The sequence below is a fragment of the Girardinichthys multiradiatus genome, chromosome 14, assembly GCF_021462225.1.
Source record: "Girardinichthys multiradiatus isolate DD_20200921_A chromosome 14, DD_fGirMul_XY1, whole genome shotgun sequence".
Taxonomy (NCBI): domain Eukaryota; kingdom Metazoa; phylum Chordata; class Actinopteri; order Cyprinodontiformes; family Goodeidae; genus Girardinichthys; species Girardinichthys multiradiatus.
In genome coordinates, this window is record NC_061807.1 from 14,805,065 (window position 1) to 14,824,232 (window position 19,168).

The following is a 19,168-nucleotide window of genomic DNA, read 5'->3' on the forward strand; positions in this document are numbered from 1 at the left end:
TTTTTCTCCATGTCTCTTATGTCTTCACGCCTTAAAGGAGCATGTCAGCAAATAGAAATTTTATGTGTGTCCATAGATTAATGAAATAGAAACTGTAAAATTGTACGAAGTGCTCCGACATGCTTATACCTGCGACCTTCATTACACATGTGGCGGCCATATTGGACGACGAACTTTGTTGCTAGGAGCTTCCGACTTCTCAACTGAGGTGGTTTTCTTGCTTTAATTCTAAAACCGAATATCTGACTTATTCTACCAACATGATCAGCTCTATTTGTACAAGAAAATCGAAATTTTCCGATCGGGGACAGTAAGAGATCTCTGGCCAAACTTATATTTGTAAACACGTTCTTTTACTTTTTGGATACATGGAATAGAGATGCGTTTTTACAACTTTTGTAGTCCCTGACACGTAAGCACAACAGCCATCTGGTTTTCCCGCGCCCTTTATTCGGATGTGACGTCATGTGAACTCAGATTTCACAGAAAAACCGAATAAAGAAAACAGAAAACATCTTTACTATCTTTAAAACGCAATACAAGCCATATTGGAAAGTAATATTTGGTGCAGAACACGAACCACCGATTTTTTTTCCGACTTCGAGGGGAACTTCTAGTCACACAACTTTTTCGATTTACGAAAAAACAATGCAAGCCTCCATCCAGGGGGTGGCAGTAGCGTAAAGTAACCATTTACCCCCAGGAGGAGAAGAAGAATGCGCGACGCGGCGCTCGAAGTAGAATCACGCCTCCTGAAAGCAGCGTCTCCATGCTTCTCCACATGACTCACATACTTTGAAAACAAGGTAAGAAACTGCAAAAACTTCATGATAAACAACGAAGTTTAATTTTTAAAATCTCACGTACTTCTGTATCAAGGTGTCATCGCTATTGAATATTGTTAAAGCACTCTATCGTCAAATGGTTGACTTTGCTTGCAAAAAAGTCCTCCAAGTTTGTGCAAACACTATGGCTGCAAACAACAATCGATAGAAATGTTCGATGTTTTTGCTTCATGTTTGTTTTTCCCTTTAGGTGTTTTTTCCCCTAACTCTAGCGAACACAAGACAGGGAAACTTACTGTCACTGTGAATGCATTAAAAGATCGCTATCTGATATATTTAAATGCACTTAGGATTTGTTTTGCCTTATTTTTATTGCATTTGAGAATTTCCGGAAATTAATTTAATAAAGGCTCAGAATAAAGTTGTGCAATTAGAGAGTGCACTTTAAGGATGAGATTCCAACAGAATAAAACTCAAGCAAAAAAAAAAAAACCCACAATTTCCATGTATCACTGTATTTCGACAAGTTTGTTAAGCACTCACCTGATTCAATTGCTTTGATTTAAAACAGAAATTGATAGGCGTTGTACTGCTGCTAAACTATCCATCTTTACTTCTGTTTTTATTAATGTAAGCAGAGAAAAGATATATTGTTTGTTGTGCAGAATAATACACTTTTTGCTGTTCTCGTCTTTTAGAGTAACACAAGTTAACAAGTTGATAGTAGCTGTTAATTAGTCAGGCTATCTGCTCAGGTAGCTAGCCTGCAGTTTTCTTCTGCACAGACCTTAGGCTTGAAGCTTGCTAAGTTTAGTTTATATACAGCATTATCTTAATAAGAGAGCCAGTCAGAGCTCCTTTAGTTTATTTCGTTTTTGACATCGGAAACATTTCCAGGTAGTGACATTTTTCTTTGTTTTCAGTAACAGAGAAGGGTAACATCCTGTGCCAGTTGACCAGCCGTGTGCAGCAAAATGTGAGGAAGGGGTTAGCGTAGTTCCAGACAACAGGAGAAAACTTTGATCTCACCAGTGCTTTCTCTGGATTTCTATTTAAAGAACTTATCATTAAGAAACATATGATGGAAAATTTAGGTGGTAACTTTCCAATACCACAGAATACCTTTTAATACTGATAACCGACATATGCCTTGAACATGCCTGTATACCATTCTTGACATCTTTGCCTGTTTTCTTTTTTATTATATGCTGTAATAATGGTTTATCCCGGCATTAAAAAAAAATATCCCAGAGTTGACTTGAAAATGTTACTAAAGTCACACAGGAGTGCTAATGAGTCCCCCATTGAGAGTCAGAGGCTCTCTCTTTAGCCATTGTTGTGCAATGCTTTCAGAGCATAACTCTTATCTGACAACCTGCCTCTGCATTGTTAACAAGAGTCTGATTTACACCTTTGTTTTCTGAAAATGCTAAAGGCCTGTGTGGAATATAGCTGAAATGGCTAAAATGACACACAAAAAAGCATATGTATGTTGTAAAATATAGGGAGGAGATAAATTTAATTTAAAAAAAGTTGAAAATGTAATAACATATGGCAGGTTGTTTTATTTTCAATACGTTTTACACAAATTTGTTTGATTTATATTTGATAAGGTCCCTTTATTTCCACAATGTTTGTTTTTTTGTTCTACCTTCCACCCGACTCATTTTCCCTAGTATTTATTTTCTTATAGTCAGGAAGTTTGGTAGCTGTGGTATATTAAACTCCAGTAGTTCTCAGTACAGCTAATACAAATACAAAACTAACAATTAGTAAAACCTTTATTATCAAGTATTAAATACTTGCATACTGCATAAAAAACTAAGAACTCTCGGTTTATAAGCTGTAAATTCATCAACAAACATCTGGCGGTTTGATGCATAGTCCTATAAAGGTTAGGGATATATGCTTTTATGCATAAATAGGTATAATCTTGTACTTTATTCATTTGATGTGGAATTAAGAAATAATACCTCAATCAAAAACTCTACAGCACATTTTTTCCCACTATATTCTCATTTGAAGTTAAAATAGAGGGTTTGGCCACTCTTGGCTTCGGAAATTGGTCATGTACACAAAATATCTTTTCAGAACCTTTACTGTGCATTTTCTAAGAAGGGATTGTATATCAGCTTTGTGAATAGAAAGCTGTGTTTGAATACTTAAGCTCACCCCTTGACGACACAGTTTGTAGAACCTCTTTTAGCAGCATTAACCTGAAATAGCCCCAGTCTTCCATTTGTATATTCGTCTACATGATTGTGGAGACATTCTTCTTTTGGCTTCAAAAGAAGCATAAACCATCACCCATTGCAAATTGTCGAGTCACAATTGTAAAGTTGCAACACCTGAAAAAAGAATGCAAACTTGCACAACAACAGGAACCACCCCCACCTTAGCTGTGCTGGATTTAAACCCAGAATGGCGGGGGAAGATGAGACTTTGTGCGAGTGCATTCCCTCACACCTATCTGCGTTCAAAGCTCAGCAGGGTCTTCATTTGTGCCCCTTTTTTTTGTTGGTCTGACATTAGATTGATGGTAATTTGTCCTCGAATGTTACTGAGCTGAAATTCAGTTGGTTGATTTTTGGTACCAGGCGGAAAGTATGGAAGTAAAAATTTTTTTTTGTTATCTAACTTCTTGAACTTAAGTTTTAGTGTCATAAATGTAAATAAGTGTTTGCATAAACACATCTGGTCACTGCTAAAGCATTTGTCTGTGACTGTATTTTTAGTCTCTCAGACGGTGCTATTCTAATGATTGTGGAGTTCTCTGTACATGGAAAGTTGTTTAACCAAGTATCAATTTGATGTTTATCAGCTTGGAAGTGGACAAGTCGGTATTGATTTTAGTTATAATATTTGGAATTTCTTTGATGGTAATACTTTTTTCTTTCTTAAAGAAAGTTAAAGGTGTGTTTACAGAATGTGTCCGTATCAGGATCAAGAAAGGTTTGCTAATCCATATGAGATTCTCAATCTGATTAATCTCACATATTTGTGGTGCTGGTACTTCATTAATCAATAATATTATTCAGTAACCCTGGTTTTTATGTTTGTCTTGTTTGCAGCTTTTTCTGCAGTTGTTTTATGCTGAGTGTGGTGCCTCCTGTCTTACCTACTAAAGGTAAGATGAAGGAGTGCTCCATGGCCTGAACAGGGTCCTTCAGGGATTTCGAGGACCGGCTCGACCGTTTAACCTTCTCATCTGAAACTACAGCCTACACTGGCTGTTGAACATGGTTGTTTTTGTTGGTGATTGACAGCAGAACCACCTCACTAGCTGCTCTGGTCAAAAATCTCCACAAACATCAGCCTCCTCATGTCTTTTATGTACAACTCATTTACCCCTGGGAAAGAAAATGCCTCCCAGGGGGAAAATGGACTCTTTAGTGGGCAAATGGAGAGAAATCATTGGAGGAAAACACCAAATCTTGGACATGAATCCAGCTTCAGCTTCCCTGAAACTTCTCCTGGGGCTCATGAAACATCTAAGGAAAGAGATGTGGGACAGTATTCTTTGCCAGGTAGCAACAGGCCTGAAAACCATGTGACAACATTGGACAGCAAATCGCACAGTACCTTCAACATTCCCCCCAGAGAGGAGATTGGACATCAACACTCGAGCACCATCAGTGGCAGTAGCTCCTTCAAGTGGTTGCCAGACCACAAAAGGACTCCTGAAGATTTCTCGAAATCTACATCAAATGTTTTCGGCAGTGGAACTCCAGTAGTAGATCGAAGACTTTCTTCTGAGCCCAACTACTTCAGATACAATTCACAGCTGGCTGAAAACATCTTAAAAAATTACGGACTGGAGAGAGCAGACATGGATGAACTTCTAAGTTACCCTGAAGAACAAACTACTGCTGAGAAACTGCCCTACCTCTTGCAAAACATTCGCATGAAGAAGGCCATGAGAGCTGCATCTGCATTTCAGTCCAACTCCGGCTCCACATCTCAACCCACTGCAAGTGCAAGTGGAATAGACGCAGGGGTTGGTTTTGGACAGGAAGGAGTATTGCAGGATAAAATGTCATCCACTCTTGAGCTAATAAAAGTGACTAAATCTGAACACACTGCAGCATGTTGTGCAGGGGCTGATCCTATGATTGGCAGGAACATTCAGAGTCCAGCATTGTCTTGTAGAAACAATTTCCTGACGGCTAGTTTTCAGAGTAGCAACCAGAGTAAAGACGGATTGCTTGAAAGTTTCTCTAAAATAAAAAGTGGTGGTTTGGGTTCTTCAGATGACCAGATGGGATCCTTTAAAGTCAAGTCTCCTCCAAGACTTGATTATGCTAGACAGCTTCAGACCCAGCCAAACCAGACACACACAAGTGGAATGACCCGATCGACTGGTTTTGGACAAAGAGAAATGCCCCGATATCAAAAGCCAAAAATTATTATTCAACCAATTAAAATGATTGGCTATGCACATACTGTAAAGTGTGTTGCAGATGTTGATGAGTCTGTCAAGAACATTTGCAACACAGTTACGATGGGTGGACAGACTTTACTGATGGATGGTTTTCAAAGCAGCACCCAGAGTAAAGAAGCATCAGAACTAAGTTTGGTAGAGATAAAGAGCACCAGTTTAGTGCCTTCAGACCAAATTGTATCTCTTGGGGGTCTCAACTCACCGAGGAATGCTCTGCCTCCTCCAAGCAGTAATCCAACTGACAAACTGGAGACCCAGCAAAACCAGGCTCTGCAGTCAGTTTCTTCATTACCTCTACAACATAAAAACAGAGATGCTACGTCCAGTGGTGAAAGTAAAGCTCAAGGGCAAGGATCAAATATTGCAGACCCGATGAAGAATCAACAAAAGCCACAGAAAATCAATATTCACTCAATCTTGCAAATTTTTCAAGCTTGGCAGCCTGCAGTGTCTTTTCCTGCAGAATCAGTTTCTCCATCATCTTTGATTCCTAAAATGCCAGATGTCTCATATGCTGTTTTACCTTCTGCAGTTACCTCTAGTGATCCTGTCTCCAGTGTTTCTCAGTCTCCACTAATCATAAAAACAGAAAACACTGCTCATGTGCCATCTTCTAAACCTGAATCTCTAGCTGAGACCGGGCCCTCTCAGGATCTGCCATCCCTGGCTATGATGCATGATTATGCTGCTGTCATGCCAAGAACATTTTCACATACCTGCTCTTTATGTGAGAAAGAATGTGCTCAACTAAAGGTGAGTTGCCGATTGCAGCATTGTTTTTCTGTTTAGAAAAACTTCTTTATATTTTTGCCGGTGAAACTTTTCTTTAAAAAATAATTAAACATTCTTAAAGAACTGAGAGGTTTCATTAATATTTGTAAGGGTCATATTTCGTGACATTGACAGAGAATACTGAATGCTTGGATTGAGATTTATTCATTTCTGTTTGCGCTAATGCTAATATTTCTGAATTTTAAAATCAATTCACCATTTCAGTCTGTGAATATTGCCATCCATTAAATTAACAGCATTTTAACTATCTTTGCAACTATAGTATTATTATTTAAACATTTGTTTTGCTAATGTAATGTTAAAATTAGTGTTACAAAGAGCCCGTTCTGATCCTTTCTTTGATGCTGTGATTTTTAGGATTGGGTCTTCCACCAGAACACCACCCTACACCATGCGAACTGCAAACGTCTTCGCAGCAGGTTAGTACATTATTAAAATATTTTTCAAAATATTTAAATTTTAGCTGTTATTATAATTTCACAGTGTTATTGTTTTAAGTGTGCACACAGGTCCTTCTCAAAAAATTAGCATATTGTGATAAAGTTCATTATTTTCCATAATGTCATGATGAAAATTTAACATTCACATATTTTAGATTTATTGCACACTAACTGAAATATTTCAGGTCTTTTATTGTCTTAATACGGATGATTTTGGCATACAGCTCATGAAAACCCAAAATTCCTATCTCACAAAATTAGCATATTTCATCCGACCAATAAAAGAAAAGTGTTTTTAATACAAAAAACGTCAACCTTCAAATAATCATGTACAGTTATGCACTCAATACTTGGTCGGGAATCCTTTTGCAGAAATGACTGCTTCAATGCGGCGTGGCATGGAGGCAATCAGCCTGTGGCACTGCTGAGGTCTTATGGAGGCCCAGGATGGTTCGATAGCGGCCTTTAGCTCATCCAGAGTGTTGGGTCTTGAGTCTCTCAACGTTCTCTTCACAATATCCCACAGATTCTCTATGGGGTTCAGGTCAGGAGAGTTGGCAGGCCAATTGAGCACAGTGATACCATGGTCAGTAAACCATTTACCAGTGGTTTTGGCACTGTGAGCAGGTGCCAGGTCGTGCTGAAAAATGAAATCTTCATCTCCATAAAGCTTTTCAGCAGATGGAAGCATGAAGTGCTCCAAAATCTCCTGATAGCTAGCTGCATTGACCCTGCCCTTGATAAAACACAGTGGACCAACACCAGCAGCTGACACGACACCCCAGACCATCACTGACTGTGGGTACTTGACATTGGACTTCTGGCATTTTGGTATTTCCTTCTCCCCAGTCTTCCTCCAGACTCTGGCACCTTGATTTCCGAATGACATGCAGAATTTGCTTTCATCCGAAAAAAGTACTTTGGACCACTGAGCAACAGTCCATTGCTGCTTCTCTGTAGCCCAGGTCTGGGGAATGCGGCACCTGTAGCCCATTTCCTGCACACGCCTGTGCACGGTGGCTCTGGATGTTTCTACTCCAGACTCAGTCCACTGCTTCTGCAGGTCCCCCAAGGTCTGAAATCGGCCCTTCTCCACAATCTTCCTCAGGGTCCGGTCACCTCTTCTCGTTGTGCAGCGTTTTCTGCCACACTTTTTCCTTCCCACAGACTTCCCACTGAGGTGCCTTGATACAGCACTGTGGGAACAGCCTATTTGTTCAGAAATTTATTTCTGTGTCTTACCCTCTTGCTTGAGGGTGTCAATAGTGGCCTTCTGGACAGCAGTCAGGTCGGCAGTCTTACCCATGATTGGGGTTTTGAGTGATGAACCAGGCTGGGAGTTTTAAAGGCCTCAGGAATCTTTTGCAGGTGTTTAGAGTTAACTTGTTGATTCAGATGATTAGGTTCATAGCTCGTTTAGAGACCCTTTTAATAATATGCTAATTTTGTGAGATAGGAATTTTGGGTTTTCATGAGCTGTATGCCAAAATCATCCGTATTAAGACAATAAAAGACCTGAAATATTTCAGTTAGTGTGCAATGAATCTAAAATATATGAATGTTAAATTTTCATCATGACATTATGGAAAATAATGAACTTTATCACAATATGCTAATTTTTTGAGAAGGACCTGTAGTTGGCTTGAACCAACAACTGTAAAGTTTTGATGAGGAAACGGCAGCATAATGGGTTTTTTTTCTGGAGCATTTCTTGTTCTTGATTTACACCTAAAAAGTATAAACAATAAGTTTGAAATATAAACTTTTTTTCTTGAGCCCACAATGCTGGTGGGGATATGAGATAATAAGTTATTTCAAGAAAAGGGTTTGGTACATAAGGAGACCTTGGCTTTTTAAATGTGTTCTTGATCTTTCCATAGATACCCTCACTGGAATGGGGTGGTTCCATCATCGCAAAGGTAAATTTGTACCATGAAACTAGCAACAATACCTACAAGCAGAAGCAAATAATCATCTCATTGTTGCCCAGTTTCCTTTTTAAATTGTTTATTTTGCTCTTCTTGTTCACTACTTATGTTAGGGATGCAAGTAGAAGTGCTAAGACTTTGCCCCCGACCTCCCTATATCGTCACCAAAAAAATAAGTGTGATAGTCATTCCCATTCCTGCTCAAGCAGCCCCAGGTGTTCCAGCTCAGAAGATATAGGGGACAAATCCAGCAGTCGGTCCCATTCGCGCTCGTACAGTCCACGTCATCATAGAAGCTCAAGAGATGGAAGCAGAAGATCCAGCAGTAGTTGTTGTTCACGCAGCTGGCACCACAGCTCAAGAGATGAAAAGCACAAATCCCCCAGTGATGTCCATTTGTACACCCCCCACCGCAGCAGATCAAGACATAAAAGAAACAGATCCAGCAATAGCTCCAGTGCCCATTCAGGTAGCCCTAGCTACCACAGGTCAAGAGACAAAAGGAACAGATCCAACAGTAGTTCCTGCCAGCGCCGGCTGCAACTCTGTATCTCAAGGTCTAGGTCTCGTTCTTGCTCCCCATATTATGACCGCTCTGCTCTCTCCTTTTATCGAGCACGATCAGGAAGCTCTGAGAAACTATCTTCACCAAAGAGAATGTGTAAGAAATCGAGGAACCATGAACAACAGCTGTCACGTGGAAGGAGTCCTGAGCAAAGATTGGCACCAAGAAGTGATCGGAAACCGTGGTCTCCAAAGAAGAGTCTTGAGCGAGAGTCTTCCCGAAGAAAAACTGATGGAAAACAATGGTCTCCGAAGAGGAGTCTTGAGCGAGAGTCTTCCCCAAGAAAAACTGATGACAAACAATTGTCACCGATTAGAATCCGTATTTGTCAGTCGTCCCCAAGAATGATCGACGATAAACGATGCTCATCGATGAGTGGCTGGAAGAAACAAATGTCTCTGAGAAGAACCCATGATAGACAATGGTCTCCGAAGAGGAGTCTTGAGCGAGAGTCTTCCCCAAGAAAAACTGATGACAACCAATTGTCACCAATTAGAATCCATATTCGTCAGTTGTCCTCGAGAATGATCGACGATCAACAATGGTCACCAACGACTGGCTGGAAGAAACAGACGTCCCCGAGAAGAACTGATGATAAACGATGGTCACCAACTAGGAGCCATGAGCGACTGTCCTCTCCAATTAGGAGTCACAACAAAAGATATTCACCGATGAGAAACCATGAACAACATTCATCTTCAAGAGGCACTGATGGTAAAAGTTGGTCTCCGATGAGGGTCCGTGTGCGACAGTCATCTCCAAAAAATACTGATGACAAATGGTGGTCACTACCTAGAAGGACTGATGAGAGACGACGGTCACCAACCAGGAGCCGTCATCGACAGTCATCGCCAAGAAAGAATGGTGATAAAGGATGGTCACCAACTACAAAATGTGAACAACAGTTGCCTCCAAAAGATGCTAATTTCAAGCAGTGGTCACCAACAAAAACTTATGAGCAACGGTCATCCCCAAAAAATACTGATGACAAACAATGGTCCCTACTAAGAAGGACTGATGAAAAACTTTGGTCACCAGTGAGAAGCCATGAGCATCAATCTTCTCCAGGAAGAACTAATGACAAACAAGGGTCTCCTGCACAAAGCAGTGAATACCGAAGAAGGCCTGGTGACAAACCGTGGTTGCCAGACAAGAGTGACAGACAGCAATCTTTTCCTGGAAGAGATGAGGAACACTTTGTGCCACTGCAGAGTGATGAGGAAATGTCCTCTTTAAGGAGAAAACGTAAAAGACACACATCCCTAGAAGAACTTTCCTCTCAGAAAAAGAAGTCCTGCAGTATACAGATGCTGACAAAGCGGCTGCTGAAAAAATCAGGTTTGATCTGGAAACATTGTTGAAGTCCTCTTTAGATGAGTTCAAATGTAATATGTGTTAGTAAGGTCTGTCTGTCAATTATTCTAATACTTATTCCCCATTTTGTCTCCTTCCAGCTGTCCAGTCTACATCAAGACAGTCCAACATTGCAAATGTGGTAAATTTAGTGGTTCCTGTTTTACTGTCTGAACTAGCCAAGACCCAGGAATCATCAACATCATTAGTATTACCCTCACAGGCCGAAAATCGAAAGGTCTTAAACCTTTCATCTAGAGGAAGCAAGTCATGCTCTTCATCCCAGTCCAATTTGCCCAAACTCGAGTGGAATCCGGCAAGATCTTCCAAAAAGTTCAAGGTTTGTGTGCATCTTTGAGTTGGTATAAGGACAGGTGTTGATGCATGGTAGCATGGTTATCAGCTGGTTGCCATCCTTGCTGATGATCCTGCAACCTGCACTAAATAATTGCTATAATTTAGGCTGTGAAGCAGATGTTTTATACTTAAAGGGCTTTCAATTTGGGGTTGACGGTTTATATTGTCTTCATTCATTCTGAAAGGAAATCATTCTTATCATTATCTTATCAATCATTATCTTAAAACCTACTTTTCTCTTTGCATAAAATTAGCAAACCTAATTTCAGTCTAGTCATAAAACCAAAAGGTGGCTTGATGATTTTAATTTATTACAAAAGAGGGCCAGATGAGCGTGAGGTCTTTGTCTGCTTGGCTGGTTCTCTCTGAAGAAAGGCCAGTAGCTATCACTGCTTTGCCTAAAATCTCCACGCATTTTTAGAAATCAAGAATATTCCACCTGATAAAACCGATTCTGGATCATGAAGTGAAGATCAGAGGTTCAGAAGTCTTCAGGACGATAAAGTGTGTCCAGCAAACTACAGGAAGTACAGGTTAGAACATTAATGCCACCAATCCAGAGCTTGTTTAACGTTGGCAGCAGTAGGGAGTAACAGAAGAGGCAGACATTTCTCGACAATGGGCTGGTGATGAAGTCAGCAGCTAAGAAGCTACTTTGGTCCAAGAAAAACATCAAGGATAGACTGAAATAAAATAAAAAAGAAATAAAATGATCGACAGCAGAAGATAAGTGTAAAGTTCTCACACCTGAAGCTTCTTGCTTTTAATAAAAGGTCCCGGTGTAAAGAAAGTATTGGCTTTTTTGGGTTGGTTTTGCCATATATTTCCACTGGGACATTTTTACTTATAGCAAGATGCACCCAAAAGCATCAAAATAACCCAGTCGCACCTCCAAGTTCCTTGTCTTCAAACTGGTGCAGTTATGTTTTCTAAGGAGTTTTGCTTATTATTTGGGATCTCTGGAAAGTAATCTATGTGAACAGGAAAAGGTTCAGAGCTGCGTTGAGTCCTATGTAGTGCCAACAGTGAATCATCCTAATACAATCCACGTGTGGGGTTGGTACTTATGCAGAGGAGTGGTTCTTACAATTCTGATCATAAACAGTCATGAATAAAGAGTGGCATCAAAACGTCCTCCTAAAGCAACAATTTAGGCAGAATTTATTGCTGATCTGTAAATTTTAAAGTATGATGGAGCACAATACCACAAGGTAAAAGTTTTAGCAAAGCGGCTTAAAGGCCATAATAGTGAAAGTTTGGACTTGTCATCAGAAAAGATCTTAACCCTGGTAAAAACCTGTCCTCATTTCTAAAAAAGCAGGAGGTTAAACAAAAACAAACAATGATAAACCCCTGGCACAAAGACAATAATCTGTCATTTAGTCAGATTCTGATTTTCAGTAAGTTGATAAACGGGGCTTCATGGTTGGGATGTTGTTAACACTGTTGCCTTGCAGCAAGAAGGTACTAGGCTTGAATTGCAGCGTCTTTCTGCACCCAGTTGGGATGTTCTCTTGTTTGCATGTTAAAACCTCAAAAGAACATTTGTGTCACTACCAAAATTTCTGGTTATAACTGTAGATTGCATTATTGTTCATCTGATGCATGTACGATGAATACTTTTACAGGACAATACTTCAAAGAGGGCCCTCTCCATTATCACAGAAGATTGGAGAAAACGTCATCGAGTGTAAGTTGTGATTGACCCAGCTGATTTGTTTTTCACTTTCAGTTCAATGTTTTTCCTGCTTTTTTCGGTACCATACAGTAAGTCACCAAAACAAAACATCTATAATAGATTTTATTCAAATTATAAAATGTCACCTGCTTTTGAAGTATTTGATACCACTTGCATTAATGTCTGTTTGAAAACCCCAATTCAGAAAATTCTCCCTCATATTGGACTTGCCATACATTTGAATCAAAACACTTCTGGGCAGATGCTCTATAAAATGGAGATCTAGAACTGAAACAAGTGACAATGTCCTTGGTGTTATGATGGTGACAAAAAATTGTTCAGAGCTCTTTGGATTGGCAAATCACAAGTGCTGCCAAACGTATGCCTGGTTCACATGGCAAGATTTTAAAATTGTCTGCTGATTTTCAAAACCTGAAAGACCCCACATGTGGCGATAATAAATAGTAGATATAACATGTTTGGTCCTACAGTGTGTGGTGCCCAGCCAGACAGCAAACACAACACACCACAAACGAAGAGATTTCACTCAGAAACATTCAGATTTCAGATGGGAGATCTCACATACCCTCTCGAGATCAAAAGTGAGTTCAGAGTAATTCCCTTCTGTGTTTCTGTCACCTGGCTTTCTGCTTGGTTATATGCCACATTCAAAAGGCTGTGTGCTCGTTTGTCCTCAGGGAACACCCCACACGGTAGGATGTCAGGCCAAGACAATCGAATATGCTGAATATTCCCGATTTCAGGTCAGAGCGGTCCCGATGTCCTTCTGAGCAGACTGGATCATTCTTAACACACCAAAGATGGCAGGAATATTTAATTAGATTGTCTTAAGAACCATCACGAAAAACATTGAAGATCGGTTGAAAAGTCCTGCCCTGTGAACAAGGCATATGGCCACATGTTGTTTTTGGTCTTAAACTGCCCATGTTAAAACTCAGTCATTCAGACTAAAGATTTTGCTTGATATATACCTCTTCTACACATAGTTGTGAATGCTATGCATTCACTCTTTATTTGTTATGAACTACTTGTTTAGGGCCTATTTGGCAGCTGCAAGGCTTGTGTTACAACAGGAAAATATATTTTCTATGTTGACAGGTAAAGAAATCCAAATAAGAAAGAAAATGTTTTTTTTGTTTCAATTTCTTCTACAATTTCCCTTCATTTGTCTCTTTAACAGGAAAGCCAGAGATGGCAATGAATTGGGTTCGTGTGAGAACTTGGATCTTCTTCCGATTAAAACTCTTTTATCTTTGCATCAAAAACTTGTGAGAAAAGCAAAAAAATTGTCTTCCAAAGGAAAACATATCTATAGCTCCAAATCCCACACTCTAAAAACACAGGCCTGGAAATCAGCTGTATTGAATAAAAAACCTTTACAGGCATTAGGTTTCAACAAGTTCAGAAATCTGGGAACAAGTCACTCAACCCAAAGAAGGAAATCTATAGTTTCCGGAAAAGATCAAGATTTCAAAGCCGCAGTTAAAGAGAAGACCAGGGTTAAAAGCGTAACGAAGATTACTGTTGCTGAATCAAAGAAAGAAAAGAAAACTGTCACAGGCGTGAAGGCTGACTGTTCAAGAACATCTGCAGATAAACCGCTGGATAAAACAGCCAAATGCTCTGGAGTAACTAAGCAAATAAAAGTTGAAAAATCCCTGGGAGATAAATGGCCATCGTCCAAACCTTCACAAAAGGTCCAGCCAAAAATGGTTCCAAATCCAGATTTCAAGAAGTCCAAAAGCATTGAAAAGAATCCTGATTCTGGTGGCGAAATGAGGAAATCAGCAGCCAGCACTTTCAAAAAAGACGCACACTGTGAGGTTGCAGTTAAAGACACCACCAAGATTGGAAAAATGTTACCGAGGACTGTTGCTGAAGCAAACAAAGGCAAGGAAATTATCACAGAAGTAAAGATCAGTGCTTCAAAAACATCTGCAGATAAAAAGCTGAATAAAACTGCCAAATGTTCTGGAGTAGCTAAGCAAATGAACGTTAAAGAATCAGTGGGAGATAAATTGCCATTTTCAAATGCTCCACCACGTCAACCGAAACCGACTAAGCCACTGCTCAGTAAAGTAGTGACCACATTAGATCCACTTCAGCCTCAAGAGATCATCAAAACTCACGAGACCTCAGTCAAAGCTTTGCCCAAAGACCAACCAAGAATGGCCCCAAATGCAGATTCCAAGAAGTCCAAAAGCCTCGGAAAGAATCCTGATTCTGGTGGCACTATAGGAAAACTAGCAGCTAACCCTTCGAGAAAAGACAAAGACTCTGAGGTTGCAGCTAAAGACACCACCAAGGTTGGAAAAATGTTACAGAGGATTGTTGCTGAATCAAACAAAGGCAAGGAAATGGTCACAAAAGTAAAGGTCAATGCTTCAAAAGCATCTGCAGATACAAAACTGGATAAAGCTGCCAAATGTTCTCCAGAGGAAAAACTTACAGAAACAAATACCTTTGCAACCCACACCAAAAATAGTCATCAACCAAAGAGCAAAGAAACCACCCCTGGATTTTCAATTATAACATCCACATTGCCAGTGATAGAAAACAGTCCAGATGGTTTTTGGCCTGCAAAACATGGTTTTTCAGATGAAGTGACCACTACAACTGCTTCCTTATCTAAACCAGAGCATCCTCAACCAGTCAGTAACGTTGCCATCACTCCAGATAAACTGGCTGATCCAACTCAGACTCAACAGGCGACGATGAAAACCCCAGAAACCTTGGTCCAACAAGAAATGGTGTTACACCCAGATTTGGCAGCACTAAACCCAAAGACCAACGACAAACAGCTGCAGGTACAACCGCAGTCTGCAGGAAGCTCTGCTGATGCACTTTGGGGGGCAGTGCAAAACACTGGACAGGAGGAGGGAAAAATCTGTCAAAAAGGTATGTTCGAGATGATAGGGACTTTATTGTTTCTAGCAGTTTAGGACTAAAAGCAGAATGGTATCCTCTTTAAACTGAGCATTTTTAAGTGTCTCACTGATTTCATGTGCATGGCAGCCATATTGGATTTTGAGGTCAAGGATGGTGAAAAACTGATTTTGTTCTGATTTGGAACCTGAAAATCAAATAGAGATCAAACATTAGGAGACTAAAACGGATACTTAAATCAGATTGTTATATAGAAACAAATAGTCAAGTCAAGTTTATTTATATAGCGCAACAACTCAAGGCGTTGTACATGAGGAAAAACATTACAATGATACAGAAAATCAAACACAGAAAAACAAATCAAATGACATTAATAATCCTTGGGGAATTACTGGTAAGAGCTGGTTCTAATCCAATCTTTCTAATAGAGGTAATTAGCTCATTATGTCCTCTGTGGTCAGGAATTCATCCTGTGCTAGAAGAAAAATTATAATATTAATCCTTGAGGTTGCTGGTATGAGGCAGTTGTAGTCCCATCATTCAAATAATAACAGTCATGGGCACTCACTGAAGTCCAAGTAGAGAAGCTGGGACACTGGTATAAAACAGTTTTAGTCCAAACTTTCAAATACTAATAATGTTTGGCTTTCACTGGTATGAAAAGGTTTAATACAATCCTTCTAAGAAATCTAAAAAACATGTTTGAACGCACCACAGTCTGCTGTGGAGCTGCAACTAGCGATTATTTTAATCCAATGGGCTAATTGATTAATTTATTGACTGTTTTTCGATTTAAACGATTAATAATCGAATAGCGAAAGGCGCTTAATAGGAGATTTTTACAGAATGTGAACCAGATGAAGCTAAAGCTATGCCACTTGAGGAGTTCTGGATAGAGCTTATTTAGAGACAAAGGTTTTTCATCCTATATGTTTAGACACCTTTCTTTTTTTGGCAGTTTTTAACAAAAAGAACAAGTATCTTTTTTTTTTCCACAAAATGAAAATGCACAATAAAACTGCAAAGTGCATGGATGCAAACTGCTTGTTCTGTGTTCACCATCTTTCCTCTGAAGATGCTGCACTGTCCGAGACCCAGAAGAACCAACTACAGCAGCCTGTTGGTTGCAGTCCAGCAGCTGATGCTGCCATAACGAGTTTAGACATTAAAACAGCTGCTACTCCAAACGATGTTAAAGACTTTCTGACCGTTGGCGAGAGCGTGGCGTATTACCTGAATCCAATGAATTTCAGTAAGAATTTTCATCTTACTTTCACAAAATGCTGAACGTTTCTTTGATTTTAACCTTTTGTCTTTACTTTGACCCTTGTATAGATTGTGTCTCTGCAGAAAGCGTCCTGTCATCTAAAGTAAGATTTAATTTTTCCTTTAATTTGCTTGGCTTGTCAATGTATCTTGGTTTGTTGAGGAAAACTACCTATTGGATTCAATACATGACTCTAAATAAATTGCAATAATGAGCCAAATGTGTTCTCTTGAACATTTAAAATATAAACAGATATACAGCTGCATGTTCATAATTTAGAATCTTATAAAAGGGTTAATTTACTTGAGCAATGCAATATACAGTGAAACGTGCATAGATTTATCATACAGAGTGATACATTTTAAGGTTTTATTACTATTTTTGTGGTTTACAGCCAAAGAAAACCTTTTAATTAGATTTTTCAGAAAATCTGAATATTACATTGCAGGATTAATTAAAAAAAAAAAAAAATTGCTCAAAAGTATGTATATGTACTCAGTGCAATAATTCCCGCATCCATACGGCATGGATGCGGGAATTATTGCATCCATGCCTGTGGAAGGCCGGGTTGGTGTCTGATCTTCCTGGCAATACTCCAAAGACCCAGCACAGTGACACCACAGTTATTAAACCAGTCTTTGGTAATCTTGCTAGGAAAATTAAGTCAGCATCTCTATAAAGCTTGTCAATACAGGCAAACACAAAGAGTTCCCGGTAGTCGGCTGCTCTTGCTGTTGACCAACACCAGCAGATGACATGACTGCCCAGATCTTAACCGACTGTGTAAACATCACACATGACCCCCAGCATTGTGGATTCTGTGCCTTTCCACTCTTTATCCACACTCTGAGACCTTGATTTCTAATCTACATGTAAAATTTACTATTCTTTACTCTGAAAAAAGGACTTTGAACCACTAAGCAACAGACCAGTTTTTTTTTTTCTCTTTAGCCCTAGTGAGAGTGGTGAAAGGAATATGACCCTTGAAGCCCATGTCCTGGACATGTGTGGAGCTCTGACTCCAGCTGCAGTCCACGCCCTTTGAATCTCCCCCCCAATCCTCCAGAATCTTGATTACTTCACATTCGTTTTAAGACTGCGACATCACGGTTTTGCCTGTGCACATTTGATCTATCACAGTTTTTCCTTCCAGCGAACTGTCCCTAAATAAGCTTGCATACAGCACTCTATGAACAGCCTGCTTTTTGACTGTCTACTGGAAAACTGTCCAGTAGACTTAACGTATTTACAGCAATACATGCATGTACTGAAAATCATTTTTTATTTCTGTTATGTAATATTCTAAATAAAGGTTGGGTATTCAATAGCTAAAAGGCATTCCGAAATTAAAAAATACCTTTTTAATATTTAAATGTAGTGAGAATCACCTTTTATAATTTATAATCTCTTCAACTGTGTCCAGTTTTCATTTTAAATCAACAGAGATCAGCATCATGTTTTTTTGAGCACTTCTGGAAACAATTTAAATTTCATTACATTTTTTCAAATCAGACTACGGTTTTATATGGAAATCTTCTGGCAGGGGACTGAATGTGATTTTAAAAAGATTAGTTCGTGATTGAGCTTTTCATGTGATCCCACAGTTGCAACTACAATAAAAGCTTCTAATAAAGATGAGTCAGAATCGGTGGTTTCTCAGTTTTTAATTCATTACCAAATGAATGAAATCTTTTAAAATCATTTTAAATAAATGGCCGTAAAGCTGCTGATTAGTCAGGGGATATCTGTGTATCATGCTTTAAATAAAAACACATTGAGCCTTTTCTTCAGGGTTTTCCATCTTATAATTTATAACAAGCACCTTTTTCATCACACACTTGCCCTCAGGTTAATAGCTTTCTTTTTCTTTCAGCCTTTTTCTCTTGGCTCAAAGCTGCTGTTAATAAGGAACCTTCCAATGAATAAGGACTGCTGCTACACGGAGGAGGAACTTGTAAATCTGCTCAGTAGATTTGAATTTCAATACGCACACAACCTCATCTATATTATTCCTCAGACAGGCATGGTAAGCATCTGGTTGTATTTTTGTATTGGGTTGGGTTGCTGATATACTTGCTGAGCTAGAAAACGAGGAGGAGTGGATCGACTTGGTCCTAATTTGGTACCAGACCATAAAACATCTCTGTGTATGACAGTAGTTGTCACTGGTTGTTTTGTTAGATTCTAAAGACCCTAAAGTTAACAGCTGGTTGTGTCACTCTTGGCCACAACAACAGCAATCAGGCATTTGCAAAGACTGGCAATTAACCTTTTTTACATCTCCGTGGAAACATTTAGGCCACATTCTTTTCAAAATTGTTTTAATCTGGCAACATTGGGGGGTTTCCTAGAAACAGTCATTCCATAGCATCTTAAACAGATTTAAATCCAGACTTTGAATAAGTCAGATCAAAATCTAAATGTATTCCGTTGATGGACTTGCAGGTGTTCTTTGGATCATTGTTCTGTTGGATAACTAAGGGCGCTTGAGCTTAAGGTCACGAATCAATTGCCGGAGCTACTTGAGGATTTTCTATAGTGTAGAATTCATGGTTCCATCACAAGTCTTCCAGGTCCTGTAGCAGCAAAGCATCCCCAGACCATCACAATACCACCACCATGCTTTACTTGCAGTATGGTGTTCTTTTTCTGAAA

At 39.4% G+C, this 19,168-nt stretch overlaps 1 protein-coding gene across 1 annotated transcript in view; it reads left to right on the top strand.

Annotated features, from left to right (window-relative positions):
* The first annotated feature begins 3,886 nt into the window (after positions 1-3,886).
* The window catches only part of LOC124880732, a 60,319-nt gene continuing 45,037 nt past the window's right edge, over positions 3,887-19,168 (top strand). Inside the window, exons 1-10 of the mRNA XM_047386047.1 lie at positions 3,887-5,979; positions 6,376-6,437; positions 8,339-8,377; positions 8,500-10,289; positions 10,406-10,644; positions 12,290-12,351; positions 13,541-15,258; positions 16,322-16,498; positions 16,582-16,616; positions 18,387-18,539. Coding sequence (XP_047242003.1) covers positions 4,108-5,979; positions 6,376-6,437; positions 8,339-8,377; positions 8,500-10,289; positions 10,406-10,644; positions 12,290-12,351; positions 13,541-15,258; positions 16,322-16,498; positions 16,582-16,616; positions 18,387-18,539 — 6,147 coding nt within the window. The 5' untranslated portion in view covers positions 3,887-4,107. The remainder of the gene's footprint in view (positions 5,980-6,375; positions 6,438-8,338; positions 8,378-8,499; positions 10,290-10,405; positions 10,645-12,289; positions 12,352-13,540; positions 15,259-16,321; positions 16,499-16,581; positions 16,617-18,386; positions 18,540-19,168) is intronic.